This window comes from Eschscholzia californica, unplaced genomic scaffold (assembly GCF_041429995.1).
Source record: "Eschscholzia californica isolate CP2 unplaced genomic scaffold, dmEscCali1.0.p SCAF_1, whole genome shotgun sequence".
Lineage (NCBI taxonomy): Eukaryota > Viridiplantae > Streptophyta > Magnoliopsida > Ranunculales > Papaveraceae > Eschscholzia > Eschscholzia californica.
Window position 1 is genome coordinate 69,430,971 of NW_028238198.1, and position 17,512 is coordinate 69,448,482.

At 34.1% G+C, this 17,512-nt stretch overlaps 2 protein-coding genes across 3 annotated transcripts; one reads left to right on the top strand and one right to left on the bottom strand.

Moving 5' to 3' along the window:
* Positions 1-4,233: 4,233 nt before the first annotated feature.
* LOC147568654 (uncharacterized) lies at positions 4,234-10,355 on the top strand. Of its 2 annotated transcripts, none has more exons than XM_086655058.1 (10): positions 4,234-4,476; positions 4,680-5,013; positions 6,449-6,541; positions 6,706-6,768; positions 6,912-6,974; positions 7,521-7,583; positions 7,717-7,776; positions 8,506-8,643; positions 8,915-9,007; positions 9,569-10,355. In XM_086655058.1, exons 2-10 carry the CDS (start codon positions 4,798-4,800, stop codon positions 10,022-10,024), a joined length of 1,245 nt encoding a protein of 414 aa, XP_086511184.1. In that variant the 5' UTR covers positions 4,234-4,476; positions 4,680-4,797; the 3' UTR covers positions 10,025-10,355. The 2 variants fall into 2 exon arrangements, with proteins under 2 accessions (XP_086511184.1, XP_086511185.1); XM_086655059.1 differs by having other exon boundaries at positions 4,333-4,476; positions 6,479-6,541.
* A 514-nt stretch (positions 10,356-10,869) lies between these two features.
* LOC147568655 (putative inactive receptor kinase At5g58300) lies at positions 10,870-15,706 on the bottom strand. The gene is made up of 3 exons (XM_086655054.1): positions 15,248-15,706; positions 12,152-13,494; positions 10,870-11,735 (listed from the first exon to the last, which is right to left on the bottom strand). Exons 2-3 carry the CDS (start codon positions 13,443-13,445, stop codon positions 11,104-11,106), a joined length of 1,926 nt encoding a protein of 641 aa, XP_086511180.1. The 5' UTR covers positions 13,446-13,494; positions 15,248-15,706; the 3' UTR covers positions 10,870-11,103.
* Between the last annotated feature and the right edge of the window lie 1,806 nt (positions 15,707-17,512).

Here is a 17,512-nt window from a genome sequence, read left to right on the forward strand (position 1 = left end):
GTCTTCAACTTACTCTTCTCATTCAATTCACTTGGTAAGTATTTTCAATAAATTTAATCTTAATTATCATGATTTCAAATTTGAAAAGATAAAGTGATTCAATAGATCATAATCTGGTCGTGTGGTTGATTATTGATGTATAGATTTTGATTATGATTCTGTGTCGTTTTTGTAGGTATGTATCAATCTGTTCAAGAATTGGCTTTTCATACTCCTGTCAGAATGATTTGGAAAGATACGGGCACTTGTCACGTGTGAGATGGAGTAATCTTCAATAGATCTAATAATTTGCACAAACAAATATGTTTTCATGGTCCTCTGGCTTATAGTGATCCGATGAAAGTAAAACTATGATCAAATAAAGCCTTAAAATTCTATCATTGGGTTAAAGTTCAACATAGGATTACCTTTCTAAATCTCAAACATGTCTTTGTAAATATAAAGTGTTTGAATTGATTGCACCCAAGTTGGAGTCTGAATCGATTTTTTTCTTCGATTTTTTCCCTTTAATATGAGGGAGTTTAAATTGATTGGAACTAATTGGACTTAAAACTCCATGTAAAATTACATCTAATAACTGCACAATCTGTTAACGTTTATGAACATGAGTCAACAAAGTAATATTGCAGTGAGTTATCCATAGAAGAAAACTAAAATCTTTTTAGAGTATTTTTTCTAAATAGATTTAAGAACGTCAAAGGCAAAAAATAATTTTGTAATTTTAAAACCTTACATAACTTACGACAAATCTCATACCTCGGACCATTACACTTATCTTTAGAGAGTACTGACCTGAAAAGTTGAAATAACAATGAAAAAATACCAAATGTGAATAATAAGAATTTGATAATTGTATATAATGTACGTTTATCTGTGTTGCGTAAAGGGCATTACCCCGCCCGTAGGGCGGGGATTATGCCTAGTATATATATATAGGTAAATATATATATCTTCTGATGTATTAAGATGATATGAAGAAGGCACTGGCTTAGTGGTTAAAGTGTTGGTTAGAGTGTGTTTCTGACCTTGAGGACATGATTTGAATCCCCCTCCAAGCATTTTAAGTATCTTTTTTTATATATATATTTCTGTTCCTATATATATCTAGCCGTGTGCATAGACAACAACAATTGGAGCTTGGCTAAGTGGTTGAGACATTGAGTTGTGGGCGAGAGGTGTGAGATTGAGGATCTAGGTTTGAGTCCCCCTATAACCAATTTGAAGTATTTAAACTTTTTTTATATTGAAATTATTCAATTCAACTATCTTAAACCCCAATAAAATTCAATTCGTCTACTATAAATCCTTTAAACTTCAATTCATCTTACCATAAATCCCTACAAACTTTCAGTTCATCTACCATAACCACTAAAAATTCAATTCATCTACCTTAAATCCTATAAAATTCAACTTATCGAGGTTTTGCACTTTTCGACATGTTTGAGTCCATCTAGAGGTTTTGTCATTTTCGACAAAAGTAAGTTGATGCGTCTTGTTGAATTTTATCCATCAGATTTCAGTAGTCTTGACCGTATGCTACGTAGTTCTCAGCTTGATAATTACATTTATGATACGAGGCAGATTGATGATTTCTCAAATTTAGATGAGATTGGAGCTCTTGCTAGAACATTGGTGGAAACTAAGAGAGATAAAACATATCATTTAGTTTATTTGCTTATCACTTTAGCACTAACTTTGGCGATTACAACTGTCTCCGTTGAAAGAGTTTTTAAACTACGAAGTTAGTTAAAACACGCTTCAGAAACAAGATGAGTGATAGTTTAGTAGTCTTTATTGAAAAAAAAAATTTTAGTGAAATTGACAATGAGTCGATAATGCGAAAATTTTAAAATATGAACTCTCGTAGAGGTCAATTGCGTTTGTAATCGTTGATGCATTAATATAATATATTTAATGAATATAAATATTGTTAATTCCTATGCTTGCAAAAAAAAACTACTTAAGTATATAAATCCGCACCCCCTAAATGAAAATCTTTGACCCGTCCCTAACAACATGGATTTACTATCGTAAATTACAACACGAAACTTACAAAAGTAAAGACAACATGAAGGTAAAGGAGTACAATATTGCAAAAATAAAATAAAAAGACCCTAAAGGCCGCAAAATAAAAAGATCCTAAAGATCACAAATGAGAGGACCTTAAAGGTCGTGAACTGTATTATACGTAATTATATGTAATCAGGATGAACCAAGTAGAGACGAATTACGATTTCATTAAGAACACCACCAAGTTTCTCGAAGAAGAATTTATGGATGTCACCAGAGACATTGACATTTGATTTCAAATATGAAGGTGGAGTGATTCCATAACTTTATTTGCTTGTCGTCTATGTATAATCTTCCTTCCTCCATTGATAGAAATTTCTTATCATCTCTCATTGTGTTATTTTCTTCAATTTCTTCCTTGATGTGTGTCCATTCTCATTTCTTTGCCTGTTTTTCTTGAAAATCTCTTAAAACGACTAATTGATTTTGTCATTCCCTTCCCCATTTATCTCCCAGAATCGCTCTTGCTTAAACTGCCGTTAACCTAATATTCTATAATTATTCCCTCGAGTCTGGTTTCTCTAATTTCCGATCATTATAGATCATTAGTGTAGGCATGGGTGGTAATTGAAAGAGGCAGTTTGGAGAGATGGGATTTCATTACAGAAAGAAGAAGGAGAGATGATGAAAACCGAATAACTGAAAAACGAAATGCTCTCTACTTTCAATAATGATTATTATAGATTAAAATAAAAATATATACATAACAAGAAGAAATTCTGGAGAAGGAAACCGTCATGCGGAATATATCTAAAAGTATGGGGTTCTTATGACAGTAAGGGTTTTTATACTAAGAGTCTAATTGTCGTACTATTGCCATTACACAGTGAAGTTATGGGTTTGGAAGTCGACTTAACCCTAGCAACTGAAATCCAATGCAACTCATTTATACTTGAAGGTGATGTTAGGGTTTTAATTGAATTCATCACAGCCGTCGATCCAGTCTTGCGGTGGAGATTAAGCCACAAAATCAATGGGCTGAAAACGATTGTACAAGAGAGACAACTGGAAATCACGTGGTGCAATCGTGTTAACAACCAGGATGCTCATAATCTTGCAGCTTCGATTGTGCCCTTAGAAAATTAAAGTTTTAAATTTTATTTCTCCAGAGGTTAAATTAGTTACAATTTAGTACCTGTTTTAACTTTGTTATTATCTTGTTGTACTACTTCTTGTTACTCTTATTTTTCATCATAGGCTCTTTCAAAAAAAAATGTAGATGTATTATTTTATTTGATGGGTTGTTTGTGAAAAAACAATATTTTTCAGGTAAAACAAAGTTTCAGTGGAAATATTTTAGTTTCTTCTAAACACAAACTCTTATTCTCTTCACTCTGATAAGGTCATATAAAAACCCTTTAATGCCATCGTAAGGAGTCTTAAACCCCATTTACACTACCATATTTTATCTTATGCGAAATGGTATGAGTGCTTGTTAGGTTACTCATTAGTTAATTTCTACACAACTTGGTAAGTTGTACTTTGAAATTTTGAGTCAAATTTGACGGTCTAAGATTGAATTACCCGAGTTTAAATTCGAAAATAACTTAAATTTCTAACCAGATTTGCTTGACTAAATCTCAGGAATCCTTCTCTCTCCCTCGCGTATCTCTCTCTCTAACGTGTGTTCTTTTGGGTGATCTTTAATGGGAGTTCAGAATTTTACAGACCAAAAACACTCACTCCCCTCTCGATTCTTTTCTCTATCCCACCCAGATTTCTCTCTAACCCAACTTGCTCTCATTTTAGTTCAGATTTTCGTAGATATGAAAATTTGGATTTGTGTTGGCTTTGTCAAATTAGGATACAAATGCAAAAAAAATTAAATTTTTGTGGTATTACAAACAAATTCAATAAAATACATTATTAATAGAATAAAATACTATTACGATATTAAAATGTATGAGATTGAAACCACATATTCGACATCTGGAAATAAAAATAGAAAAAACTAAATAAAACATGTGTTGACTCTCTCGAAAAAAGATTCGTGTACACCCTCGATTATTGTTATACACATCCACTTATTTTTTTTTGTTGAAACTATACAGTTCCACTTGGTCATACCAAAGTGAATGAATCACGTAAAAAATGTCTAACCCTTGGTTGCCTAAGTGGTTGAAATTGTTGACATAAACTCCAAATCCTTAAGATTCCAGGTTCGATTCAAAAAAAGAAAAAGTGAAAAATGGGTGTGTATACCACTACCCTTTCTAGGGCTGAGATCAAGAAACAAAGGCGCGCCGTTAGTATTTCTACTACTGTTTCATTACATGAAAGCCGTTAATAACGTTTTTCTCGCCATTTTTGTTCTCTTTTTCTCTCTCTCTTGAGATATTATCAGTGAAAATTCAAAGGTCTCAAAGAAGCTTAATTTCTACGTAAAGAAACCCTATCTATCGATCGGTAAGTCTATTTTCTCATTCACATTTCTTACCTAATCTTTCCTTCAAAACTTTCAACTTTCCATTTCTTAAGATCGATTTAATCGCCTTTTCTAGGGTTCATGTTTTTGCATTCAACGATTTATTAGGGATTTTCGTTTCTCTCGTAGGAGAAGATAATATTAAGTTAATTTCTTGATTTTGATTATTGAAATTATTTCTTAGATCTCAATATTGGCGTACGTGGTTAGGGAAATTGAAGATATAAAGTTGTTTTAAGAGCAAAATAGTTTTGTTGATCTTCGATTAAGTGCTGCTGAATTTTAGGGTTTCAGTTGAAGTAATGGAAGATGATAAAAAGAAAAAGAAAAACAGGAAAAAGAAAGGAAAACAAACAAAAATTTCTGATGTATCATCAGTTACTGATGGAGAAACAACTTTAATCGAGCAGAATCATTCTAAGCAGATATCAGGAGATTTAGATATTCAAACATCCAATTCTAGGGCATTAGAATCTGATGAGAATTTGGACAGGCATCAGATTAATGGAGCAGAAAATGTAAGTTTTTCTTTAACTTCACTATTCATTCACATTTTTCGATTCAATTTACGTTTTTTTTACATTCCCTGATATTTTTCTCATGGCAATGTAAAATCGTAAGACTTGAATATCGTACACCACAATACCACAGACACAAAATTGATTTAGATTGCTAGTTAAATTGTTTTGTTCTCATTCACACCATTTTATGTTGGTTTTTTCGTAAATTACAAGTTGTGGGATACTGGGATTCAATTACGACACGTGATATCTCTCCACACTCGACCAAGCATACTAAGGGACTTAGGCTGTTCAAGAGTCTATTCGAAAAGGAAAAAGAAAAATGATATTTACTAGAAATACGATTTAGTAGAACTAGACTCCACTGACAAACTCACCATTATCTGTTTATCAAGATAGTGGATAGATTATTTACGTAGATATTAAGACAATGACAGAGTACAATAAATGGAAAATCACAATGTGCATATATTTATGCAGTTATCTTTTATGCAAAAAAAAAAACTGAAATTTAGATTCATATATGGTTTAACTATACAATTTTGATGCATAAATCAACATTATTTATGATTTGACTTCGGACTTCAGATTATGTCTGTTTTCGTACTGCTTTTGCCTGAGATCACCTATGATGTTTGGAAAGCTTTGTGATGGAATGCGTGCCATGGTTCACTGCATATAGAAATTTCTGTGTTTCGTAAATAAAAATTTGTCCAATATTTGTATAATTTTTTAGTTTTTATAACATTATGTCAATTAGCATGCAGTAGTATGTATGACACAGTACATTCTCAATTATCACATATTCTTGAGATGATAGGAATTGGATATCTCTGGCTGCTTTTCTTTTCTGCCTTCGCCTAATTTAGATGACTTAGATTAAAAAACATAGGACGCCCATGTGGTGAAAATAGTGAGGTGCTTGCTTAAGTCACTTCGATTGTTTGGTTTATTTAGTTCTATCATATCTTCTTCCTATTTCAAATATAAAGTATCTCTGTGACTGTTTGTCCGAAGTATGAAAAATAACATCTTTAAAGTTAAATCTTTATTAAAGAAGAAAAACAATGGAGATGGGTCATGTCAGACATTAGATTGTTTTTAATGTCTGTTTCTAAATCTTTTTTTCATTTATCTTGCTTTTATATATTTCTCTTCAACTTATTTTCTCTCCGTCTCGATTTGTTTTCAAAATATGCTACAATTTCAATTATCTTTTGAGAATGAATTCTAGAAATGCCTCGAAGAAGTAATTAGAGTAAGTCTAATTGGGTAAAGGTTTATGGTTTTTTAAGGATGTAGTAGTTACATGTTCTCAATTCTTGTATTGTATATCCTCTCCACATGCAGTACTTATAGATTTACATCAAATATGAGTTGTTAAGTTTTACGTCTTTACCTTTAAGATTCTTGGCATTTCAATTTTTGGCAGCACAATCACGACCAACTGGATATCATGCAGGCAAGCTACGGAGAGAAAATCACACAGTTACAGACCGAACTTGATTCCTGCATGAAGAGGGAGGTAAGGTTGTTATTTTATTAACATAGCAAGTTGATATTGTAGGGGTTGGCTTGTAGAACATGCTGAATTTTATATAGATGTGGTGTAGGCAATACTATTTTTGTAGCTAATTGTTTCTAGTTGTAGTATTTTTGCTGCAGGACTAACAAATTCTTTTCCTACAGGAAAGCTTAAAAGAAAACGTTGTACAATTACAGATTGATAAAGCTTCTCGCATTCAGACGGAGGTATTTACTTTCTTCCTTTGTTTTAGTCCAAAGGTGATAATGTGAAGAATGAACTAAAGATTGGGTGCCCGGAAGTAGTTATATTTGTATTGTTGGATTTCTTATGTTTAGAGAGAAGTTATTGTTGGTTGGATTATCTGCAGGGCGATTTACAGAAGAAAATCTTTCAGTTTGAAAATGAAAAGGATTCCTGGCTCCAAAAAGAGGTAATTGTTGTTATATTCTTTTGAATATTATACAGAAAAAGAAAAACTCTCTTTCCTATCCTCCTGCATTTTCTATCATTTTCACAGAGAAAGTTGATCAGGTAGGGTTTGCTTGGGCTATTAATTAGCAAATGAGGGGAAAATTGACTGGGGGGCCATATTGCTTTTGGCCTATGACCTCCTCATGGAGGTGGCTCATATCTAGCTATCCACTAATTAGTAAGAGGTCTTCAGATGTAGTTGGATTGACAATATCAAATCCTTGTCCTATGCTCACTAAATTTCCTAGTAGCAAAAGACCTGTATATTCTTTATTAGCCACAGGTCATATTGGTCTGTATGTGGGAAAGCAAAAAAGTATTTATTGGACTTTTCAGCTCTAATGCATTGTATAACTTGATTTCTCTTGTTCTTCGATTTTTGTATAAGCACTGAGCAATTTAAAGTTTTGAAATGGAGCATTCAATATCTCGGCACATGGTTTGTCTTACACCTTTACAGTTGTGTAAAAGTTGTAACATCATTTAACAGTTCATTAATTTGCAGGCTGCCTTGGAGGATAAGGTCAAAAATTTACATAGTGAGAAAGAATCCTGGGCCTTCAAGGAGGTAATATATTCTAGTTTTCAACGCCTTTATGTTTTTGTTTTTCCCCAATTGAACACTTTAGCTCTAGGGGATGCCAAAGTCATAAAGATTGGTGGCTAATGAATATAAAAAGATTTCAACCTATGCTTTGCAGAGTTTAGCAAGGGAAGTGCTTACAAAAGTGGAAGGTGACAGGATGGGGCTAGAAATAAGGGTATGTAGCTAACTAACTTATGAAGTTGGGATATTGGGATCACCCTTTGAAATCTCATATTCAAATAGATTTTATGTGACTGCTTTCTATTTGTTTCAACGTGATGGAAGCGCGGCTAGTAGTTGAGTTGGAAAAGTGTGTAACAGGCCCCGGAATAGCGTTTAAAGGAATCCTTGAATATTGAGTTCAATAATAAGTTAATTGAAAATTATATAACTGGTTTAGAAATGTCTCATTTGTTATCTTTCCTTCTTCTATGGAGATGTTACTTTATTTTACGACAAAAAAACTTAAGACAACTACTACTTCAAGTAATTAGTTTCTAACATATATGAGGTGAGGGCGTTGTTGACTAACTTCGGGCATTGATCATAATTAGTATTGACTGGAGAAATTGTTCCTTATGTGCCAAAACCAGATTTCATATTCTCTGTTGGTTTTTATTTCTGCTTAGACTCAATGCATTCCTTTAATTGTGAAGAAGTATTTATTATTTTATTATTATCATTATATTCTTAATTGTACCTTGCGAATAGACAGGAATCTTCCCTGTATTACACATTAGTTTTTTTTCTTTTGGAGCGAATGTTTTGATAATGCAAGATTTATTACCTAATACCTATTATCTGTCAGTTGGTACTTGGTAATTGCTACTTAACAGTAAGCCTATTTGCTTATGTAATAGAGTTGATGTTTCTGATATGGATATTAAAATACGAAGCCTGGCAGGTGAAGGAGTTGGAAGAAGCTAAAGACCACCTTCTACAGGAGAACCAACAGTTGATCGAAACCATATCTGTTCTGGAGTCGCATATTCAAAACTTCGCAAAGGATGTCCCACCTTCTGAAACATCAACAGCAGAAATGGTAAAATTTTGTTATCCCATCCTGTCCTAGTTCCAGGCTGATGTAACTTTTCATTTTAATTCTCTTGGTTGTAATATTGAAGGATCTCAAATGACGAATTACACAGGGCGAATTACATAGGAAGTCGTAGAAAAATGTTTCACTCGTTTGCTAAGGATTAGAATAATCCAGTCCCTTGTTTTTATGGACTTAAAATCTTTTTCTATTAAATTTTCAGAGACACTATATTATCGTGAACGTTGTTCTGATTATCTTTATAAACATGCATCAGGATTTGAAAGTTAGAGATGCAAATGCTCAGATGGAAGAAGCAAAGGCATTAGTTCAGAAGCTGGTAAAAGAAAATGCAGAGCTTGTTGAAAAGGTAATCCTCAGATGGTCCTTTTGCATCTTTTTCTCATTTGATGGGGTTGGTTACTAGGATAATTTTCATAGAAATTCTAACTGCAACCACTGCTTAGTGAAAGACCTACAAAATTCTCCTATTTCGTAAAACCATCATTCCATATAAATGGTCATTTTGTTTTATAATAATCAGACTGTTTATTGTTCAATTAATCGTAACGATTTCAATAAAATGTTACCTGGAAACGATGGTCACTCTGATACGCACTACACGCATTACGAATTGGACTATTTTCCTAGACAATATGTATTATTTATTAATCATATGGATTGTAGAATAGATACACTTTTGTTGTTGAAAAAAGAATAGATACACTTACACTTAAACAATTCATCTCCATAAAACCTAAAACCTTGAGTAGTTAACTAAAATTGCAGTTAACCAGTCGAACTAGTTAAGCTTATAGATTTTAATAACAAGAATTGGGACAATTAAGCTTAAATTTTTCAATATGCTATTTTAGAGTACTAGATTGTGCTAAAAACTTATTTGACTTTTCTCTGGAATGTATTTTTATAGGTGAATGAACTTCACGTTCAGCTTCATCAGCATAGCAACACTTCTTCAGTATCTACACAAGATATAGCAGTAGTTATTCCTGAATCTTCTACAGTAACTGATCATATATCAGAGTTAAAGGAGAAACTTCCCGAATCTATCGAAATCTCAGAATATACAGGATCCAATCAAAATGAAGAAACAAGAAGAAATACTGATTATTCAGATATGAGATCTATTGTTATCACTAAAAGTCAGACCGAAGAATCAAAGGAAATATATGAAGCTAACGAGATTGAAGAAATCGTGCAGGTCTCATTAGATGACAACCAAATTAACGAACTCGAACCACAGGATCCTAAGACTGATGAAAATGAAGACATCCCAATAACAGATGCTCCATTGATTGGAGCTCCTTTCAGATTTATATCATTTGTTGCTAAATATGTCAGCGGTGCTGATCTAGTCAACAAATAACCCGATCTTTTTGTTTTTTTGGGTTAGCACAAGTCAGAGCACTAGAGGCAAATCAAATTCAGGCAGGTAAATTTTGGTTCCTATCTACCGGATCTAGTGTCTTGTTGCTTCGTTTTTTTTACAGTTTGCAATATAAATGATTTAACATACATTTTCTTAGGATGAAGAGATAGTCCCATATAGGAAATTGTTGTACTTAGAGTGTGACTAATTTGGGGCACTTTGATTGCTTTTGAGACACTAAATACAAATTCGTCTACACTGTTATTTTGGTTTTGTTACATTGGTGATAACTTTTGTGATACTCAAATGACAGATTTCTTTCTTGTTAGTTTATGAGTTTGGATAGTCTAAGCAAATACTTTTATCATTAAATCTTGATTCTTGTGATGATTACATGAGGAGCTTTAGGTCTGCAGACGATTATCTTGTTGAGGCGAATATTTGGCCGGGATGAATGAAGTGTTTGTAAATACAATGGTCCTATATGGCCCGAATACGTGCCATGCTTATTGGTCATCCTCGGGCAGGATTTTCAGGCCAAGTATTACTTCTAAAAAGTGGCTTAAGGGGCAGGGTGGGGTTCTCATGATATAGATTGGATTCAAAGTGACGAAATTCTGCCTAACCCTTTGGGCGAAAGAATCCCGACTGGCTCAGGTGGACATGTAGGATTTAGAGAGAAAAATTGAGCTTTGTTTCTCGCTAAGTCTTGTTTGTCCAACTAAGCCGATTGGACTCTACCGGCCTAGGGATTGGGTGTATCTGGCATATAGGGGTGATAGTAATGTTTCCCTAGTACATACTACATACACATTTTTACTTATTAAAAATGGAAACAAAACTTGAAAGAAAATCGTACTTTTCTTTCCCGGTAAAGAATCACCGCAAACTATAAACATTATCAAACAATCTATGGTAAGAAACATTACCTACAAAATGAGAACATCAAGATCCTGTAGAAATCAAAGAAACAGAAGCAGTTGCCAAGATACTTATATTACATACACTCACAGTCTAAACACCTTAGTCATTTTGATGATTCTCATCTCTGAATAGAAAAAAAAAAATTCGAAAAATCATGGTGTCTGGACATTTGAAGCCTTGGTATTGCCATTTCCATTGGAAGATGGACGATTTTCTGACACGGATAGTCGGATTTCTTCAATCATAGATACAACTTCATCCATCTTAGGTCTCATATCTGGCACTCTATTAATGCAAGTCATAGCTATCTGCAACATTTGAACCATCTCTTCTTCAATATGTGGATACTTCATCAACTCTACATCAAAAACCTCTGCTGTCCATTCTTCTCGAACAACCGATTGAACCCATCTAGGTAGATCACTCACTTCTTCTCGTCCCGGTGATTGAAGCGGAGCTTTGCCAGTTAGCATTTCAAGGAGAAGAACACCAAAGCTATAAACATCGGACTTTTGTGTTGGTTTTTTAGTTTCAAGTACTTCTGGAGCACGATAGCCTACAATTCGGGATGGAGTTGAAGGGAAATTCAAAAGTGTTGTTAATCCGAAATCTGAAATGAAGCTTTCGCGTTCTTGATCGAGTAAGACGTTCGATGATTTTATGTTTCCATGGATGAATTTCCCACTACCCTCAGAGTGGACGTGAGCTATTCCTCTTGCAGTCCCTAGTGAGATTTTTAGTCTGGTTTCCCAATCTAAAGGAGTTCTTTCGGTGGTTGCATTTCCTGTTTATAACAATGAAAACAAGAGAAATGATATAAATTCGACTACTTCACCTATGCCGAAAACTTGAAAATGGTCTCAACTCCTACAACTATGCCCGGAAACCTGAAAACTGTACCCACTATTCCACTCCTACAACTATGCCCGAAAGCCTGAAAACTGTCTGAATTAATGCTTCAAATCTATGTTCTGTAAGGATTCATACGTCATGTTTTTCTACGTCAATCTAATCAAAATACTGACTCGAGGTCTTGTCTAGTAATGTGTAAATGGCCCACTTTGATTGGGTCGTAACATGCTCAAATCTTGTTTCAGAAAATAAAAAATCGCCTTGCAATAGTAAAGCAATCATACGGCACTCAAGTTTTAGTGCGAAAATTGGAAAGACACGAAGAGTAAAGAACGACACAAAGCATACCGTGCAAGGCAGAAGACAGGCTCCCACCAGGAACATAGTCAAGTACGAGAAGCTTTTCTTCCTTCGAGTAGTAATAAGCACGTAAAGGTAAAACGTTTCGGTGTTGGCTAACTCTCCCTATTGTTTCCATTTGTTGTTCATACTCTTTCTTTCCCACAATCACTTCCTTCAACCTCTTCACCACCACAGTTCCTTCCTCCAATACTGCTTTATATGTTGTTCCATAACTTCCCTTCCCAAGTACCTCAGCGGAAGCCCTCAATAGATCTTCAAGATCAAAATTATAAGAACATCCTTCGAAGAAAACCAACTTGTTCTTCTCACCTTCTTCAATTCCGTTTCCAAATTCCTTTAGCTTTTCACTTCTTCTGCCAGCATAAACCTTTCCTTTTGAAGCACCACTACCTTCTCCCCCTTTTCGCTTCAAACAACATAGCAAGAGTACTAGTACTACAAGGAACAATAACACAAAGCCCCCAATTACGACCCCAACTATTACTCTCGTTCCGATTTTCTTCCTCGAACGGTGAATACTTGTTAGTGCTGGTGGTGGAAGTTCCGATGAAGGTGAAGGCGAAGGAAGAGGAGAAACGCATTTACTTAGAGTAAGAGGAGGTCCACATAATTGAGAGTTTCCAACAAAGGAAGAATTAGGAAACTTTTGAAGAGAAGATGGGATTGACCCATTTAGCTTATTATAGCTAATATTCAAATGGTTAAGTTTTTCGTTGCCGAGATTCGGTATAGGTCCATAGAGAGAGTTATTCTGAAGGCTTAAAACAGTAAGTCTAGTCAAATTCTTGATTCCGAGTGGAATTTCACCCGTTAAGGAGTTAAAGGAAAGATCGAGTACTACTAGCAGAGGAGAGAAAGAAACAGGGATTTCACCCGAAAACTTATTATGTTGAAGATAAATGTGGGTAAGTGAAGGAAGAGAAGATACATCATATGGAATACTACCACTAAGTAAATTCGATCGAAGACTTAAGATCGTTAACTCACGAAGCTTCCCAAGAGTTTGGGCTGGAATCGGACCAGTAAGCCCAATACCCGGAAGGCGAAGAGCAAGAACAGAAGTTTTATCTGAATTACAAGTGACTCCAACCCAAGAAGAACAAATGGGTATAGAAGAATTCCAATTTAATTTTCTACCATGAGGAACTGAGGAAGCAAAATCAAGAAGAGCTTGTTTATCAGAGTTCAAGTCAGCAATGACAGAAACAAAGAGAAATAGTAACAAGAACAAGGAAGTAAGTGGTCTAAAAAAGGCGGAAATGGTCTTCGATTCATTCATTAGACCTCTTCTTCTTCTTCTTCTTGTAGTGAATTTTCAATTCTTCTTCCTTGATTTACATAAAAGAATAAGACACCATTAGAGCACTGAAAACCAAATATAGAAAAGAGAAAGAAAGTAAAGGTGAGTAGAAACAGTTTTCTTGAATAGTAAAAGAATCTTCTTTTTTAATAAAGAACTACAACTTCTTCTTCTTCTTCTTCCTCCATTAAGAGAGAGAGAAGAAACTTAACAATGAAGTCTGGTTAGTAATGAATTAAAAGCTATCAACTTTGTGAAAAAAGATATGGAATTTATTCCTCTTTTTCATCATTAAAATAAGAAAACCAAAAAGCTAAAAAGAAAAGAAAAAAAAAAAAAAAAAAAAAAAGCTGAAATTATGAGTAAGTGACTATCTTCATGTGTCTCTTTTTTTTTGCTTATGAGTTAGTGGCTCCTTCATGAAAGAAATTAAAAACTAATCATCAAATTAAATGAAAGCGAAAATCTAAAAGCTCTGGCTTTCGAAAAGAAAAAAAAAAATAGAACACTAAACAACTAATTCTGCAACTCTGTTCATAATGAATCGTGATCTCTTAATCTAACGAGCTTTTCCATATCTTTTTTACGAATGTCTATGAGTCACGCGATTTTTCGTTGTGTGGTATAATTTATTGTATAAATTGAAATTTTTATAGGGCAATAATCTATTCTTTTTCTTTTTTAAGGACAGAGAACACAAAAGTTTTAATATAAAATCATGACAAATTGGCACTCCACTAGCAACTGGTCATGTAAACCTACTACTGGCGCATTTTAATTATAAATGCTAGGGCATAGCTAATTTGAGCCTTGTGAGCATGATAGCATTTAACTGACTTTCTTTGCCAGGTTGTTAACTTTGCATGACCCTCCCATTGCCAACCCTAATTTTAATGCTGATAATTGTACAGGTGCATCTACAACTTGTTGGAAGTCTAATGTTTAATTTATTTTTTCCAAACTTCAGATCTGATTTCGGATATAGATTTTGATTCTTTCGAGTTACATTTTTCGGTGAGTCTAGGGAGCCCGCCAAATTGGGACTCCCGCCAACCCGTCTTCCCCATTTGAGTTAGAAGACAAACACTAAACCACTTTCTCTCTCTAGAATTGTGTTTGTCTTTTAACCCAAATAGGGTAGACGGGTTGGAGGGAGTCCCAATTTGGCGGGCTCCCTACACTTATTGTACATTTTATGTTTGTTATTATCTGACTTGTGCACCTTACTCGTCTAAAATCTAGATAGTTTTCTTTTTTGAGTTTTAAGCATGCCTCGAACCTATGACCTCTAAGTTACAAGACTAAATATAGATAGTTGAGTTAAACTCTTTCGGTTCCACTAGAATAAGTGAATTAATAGTTTATTATCTGAACAATGACTATTTTGACCTAACTAAAGACTAGTTAGAGTTAGACAACTTAAATTTACACACAAGTAAAGATCAGACGAGTCATATTCATACGCTCAAAATTCGAACACTTGGGAACTTCATTAGAAAATTATGAGTTTGAAATTTAAAAATGCTAAAAAGAATGGAGAGATAATAGCAAAAATAAAATCCTCCAAAAAGAAAAGTGAGAACCCTAATGGCCTAATCAAACTCTTTGAAGATGAAATGAAAATGTGAGAAATTAACTACATTATAAAACTAGGATTATTAGCATGACTATGGTGTGTGAGAAATTTATGTCTCTTGATCATAAACCCTAAATTTCAGTTAACAATCACAACAAAAAAGAAAGCCAAAAATCAGAACTTTAAATGAAATAATAACCCAAACCTTGAAATTTTCTCCCAGATAATCTTCTTCTTCTCAGAACTCCTTTACAGCAGAAATTAAAGCTCTAATTAAACCTCGAATTGAGTATTCACTTGAAGGAAGCTTCTGAAAATCTCCATTAAACTTCAATCTCGAGATTTCTAGTTAAAAAGTGAAAAAAATGCCTTGATATCAACAATTTTTTTGGAGGGTGAAATCTTCCATTAAAATTATAAAAAACCCTAGCTTGAATTTTAGATTAGTAAAACAGGGGATTTTAGAGAGAGAGAAACAACAAAGGATTTTCACCTCTCTTTATAAGCAAAAGAAAGCTGAGATTACTCCAACAAAAGATTTTTTAACGTTTTTTTTTTGTTAAAGATGTAACGGTTAATATAGTCGTTAGAAGAAGACATTGTCATTTATAACCGTATTTTCATTGAGAAGGCATGGTTTGGGCTGAAAACCCTATATAGCCCATAAATAAATGGGTGTGAGATCTTCTCTCCTAAAAGAATAGAATCGACTCATCGAGCATGGGGAAAATGTTGTATTGAAAAATAACGTATTATGAAGTCATATTTAGGTAGTATGTTAGGAAGTATATTATAAATGTTCGAAGAATTCTTCAAACAAAAAACAGAATTTGTTTTCATACATGTAACAATTATTGTTCTGGAGAGATAAACTACTAATGAAGCATAACCAGATGATGATATGCTTGACTTTTTTCTCCATTCGATATGTCTCTTGATAGAAATGAGAGTAATGATAAATTAATGATAAAATCTTATATCTTATGGGTAATCGAAGCATGGAACAAAAAATAGTTTAAGAAGGGAAACCATTTTACATTCGAGTTAAAGAACAAAATACAATTTGTTATAATGCATTATAAATGTTCATAATACATTATAAATTTTCATATATAGAATGTCTGAAATAAAACCATTCATGATACATTTTGGAAAATCATAACGCACTATGGAAGCGAGATTTAACAAACGGAGGGGTATCTTGGTTAAAAAAACTCGATTTTAGACCTCCCATCAATTATGTTTTTTCTCAGTAATTCTGACTACAAAATTATCTTCAAAATGTTTTAGACTAATCATTTATTTTTGTTCGAATCGAGACTAATTGTCCATTTCGTGACCCATAACAGATTTTAGGACGGTTTTGAATTTTTTTTATTGTGTTCATTATTTTCCCCGTAAAAAGATATCTTTAACAATAAAATGTTCATAGTAAATGTTATATTTCTTTTGTTGTTGAAAGTTGTAAATGTTATATTAAAATATGTTGAACTTATGTTATATAGGTATTCTCAACAAAAAAAATGTTATAAAGGTCTTATTTCTTTGGGTTATTTCCCTAATGTCCCCCAACTTTGTGACCAGCTTCCCGCCTGGTCCCCTACTTTACGAGAAATACCCATATGGCCCCCTTCCGTTGTAACACCGTCACTCTCTCTCCTCCATCATGTTTTCTCTCTCTGCCAAGTCATGCCACATCATCTGTTACGCCACCTCATCACCTTCTCCGGCGAGAGTCGCCGGCCAGCCAATTTCCGGCCGCCGACTTCAAACATAAAAAAAAAAATTCTCTCTTCCTCTCTCTCTAAATTTTTTTTTTCTTTCTTCTCTCTCTCTCTAAAACTCAGTTCTAGAGAGAGAGGGGACCTTCAACAGCTCTGTTGAAGGTTCGTTTGACCTTCAACAGAGTTGTTGAAGGTCCGGTCGACCTTCAACAGATCTGTTGAAGGTCCCCTCTCTCTCTCTAGAACTGTTAGTTCTAGAGAGAGAAAGAAGAAAGAAAAAAAAAATTTAGAGAGAGAGAGAGGAAGAGAGAATTTTTTTTATGTTTGAAGTCGTCGGCCGGCGACTCGCCGGAGAAGGTGATGAGGTGGCGTAACAGATGATGTGGCATGACTTGGCAGAGAGAGAAAACATGATGGAGGAGAGAGAGTGACGGTGTTATAACGGAAGGAGGCCATATGGATATTTCTCGTAAAGTAGGGGGTCAGGTGGGAAGCTGGTCACAAAGTTGGGGGCCAGGCGGGAAGCTGGTCACAAAGTTGGGGGCCAGTAGGTAAATAACCCTATTTCTTTTACAAGAATGTTAGTTAAGATCGAAAGTTTTAGTGGCACCCAATTTCATGCCATAAAATTAAATAGTATTGTTATTTGAGACTTTATTATTTGTATAGAGCATATACATTTTCACATCTTGATATTTGAATCTTATTATTGTACATATACTTGTTATGAATGTTAAAGAGATACC

Excerpts from the sequence above, each read along its gene's own strand:
- LOC147568655 (XM_086655054.1), bottom strand. The coding sequence starts at position 13,445 with ATGAATGAATCGAAGACCATTTCCGCCTTTTTTAGACCACTTACTTCC. Across the intron at positions 11,736-12,151 it reads CCTGTCTTCTGCCTTGCACG|GAAATGCAACCACCGAAAGA; the intron begins GTATGCTTTGTG and ends TGTTATAAACAG.
- LOC147568654 (XM_086655058.1), top strand. The coding sequence starts at position 4,798 with ATGGAAGATGATAAAAAGAAAAAGAAAAACAGGAAAAAGAAAGGAAAA. Across the intron at positions 7,584-7,716 it reads AATCCTGGGCCTTCAAGGAG|AGTTTAGCAAGGGAAGTGCT; the intron begins GTAATATATTCT and ends TATGCTTTGCAG. Across the intron at positions 8,644-8,914 it reads AAACATCAACAGCAGAAATG|GATTTGAAAGTTAGAGATGC; the intron begins GTAAAATTTTGT and ends AACATGCATCAG.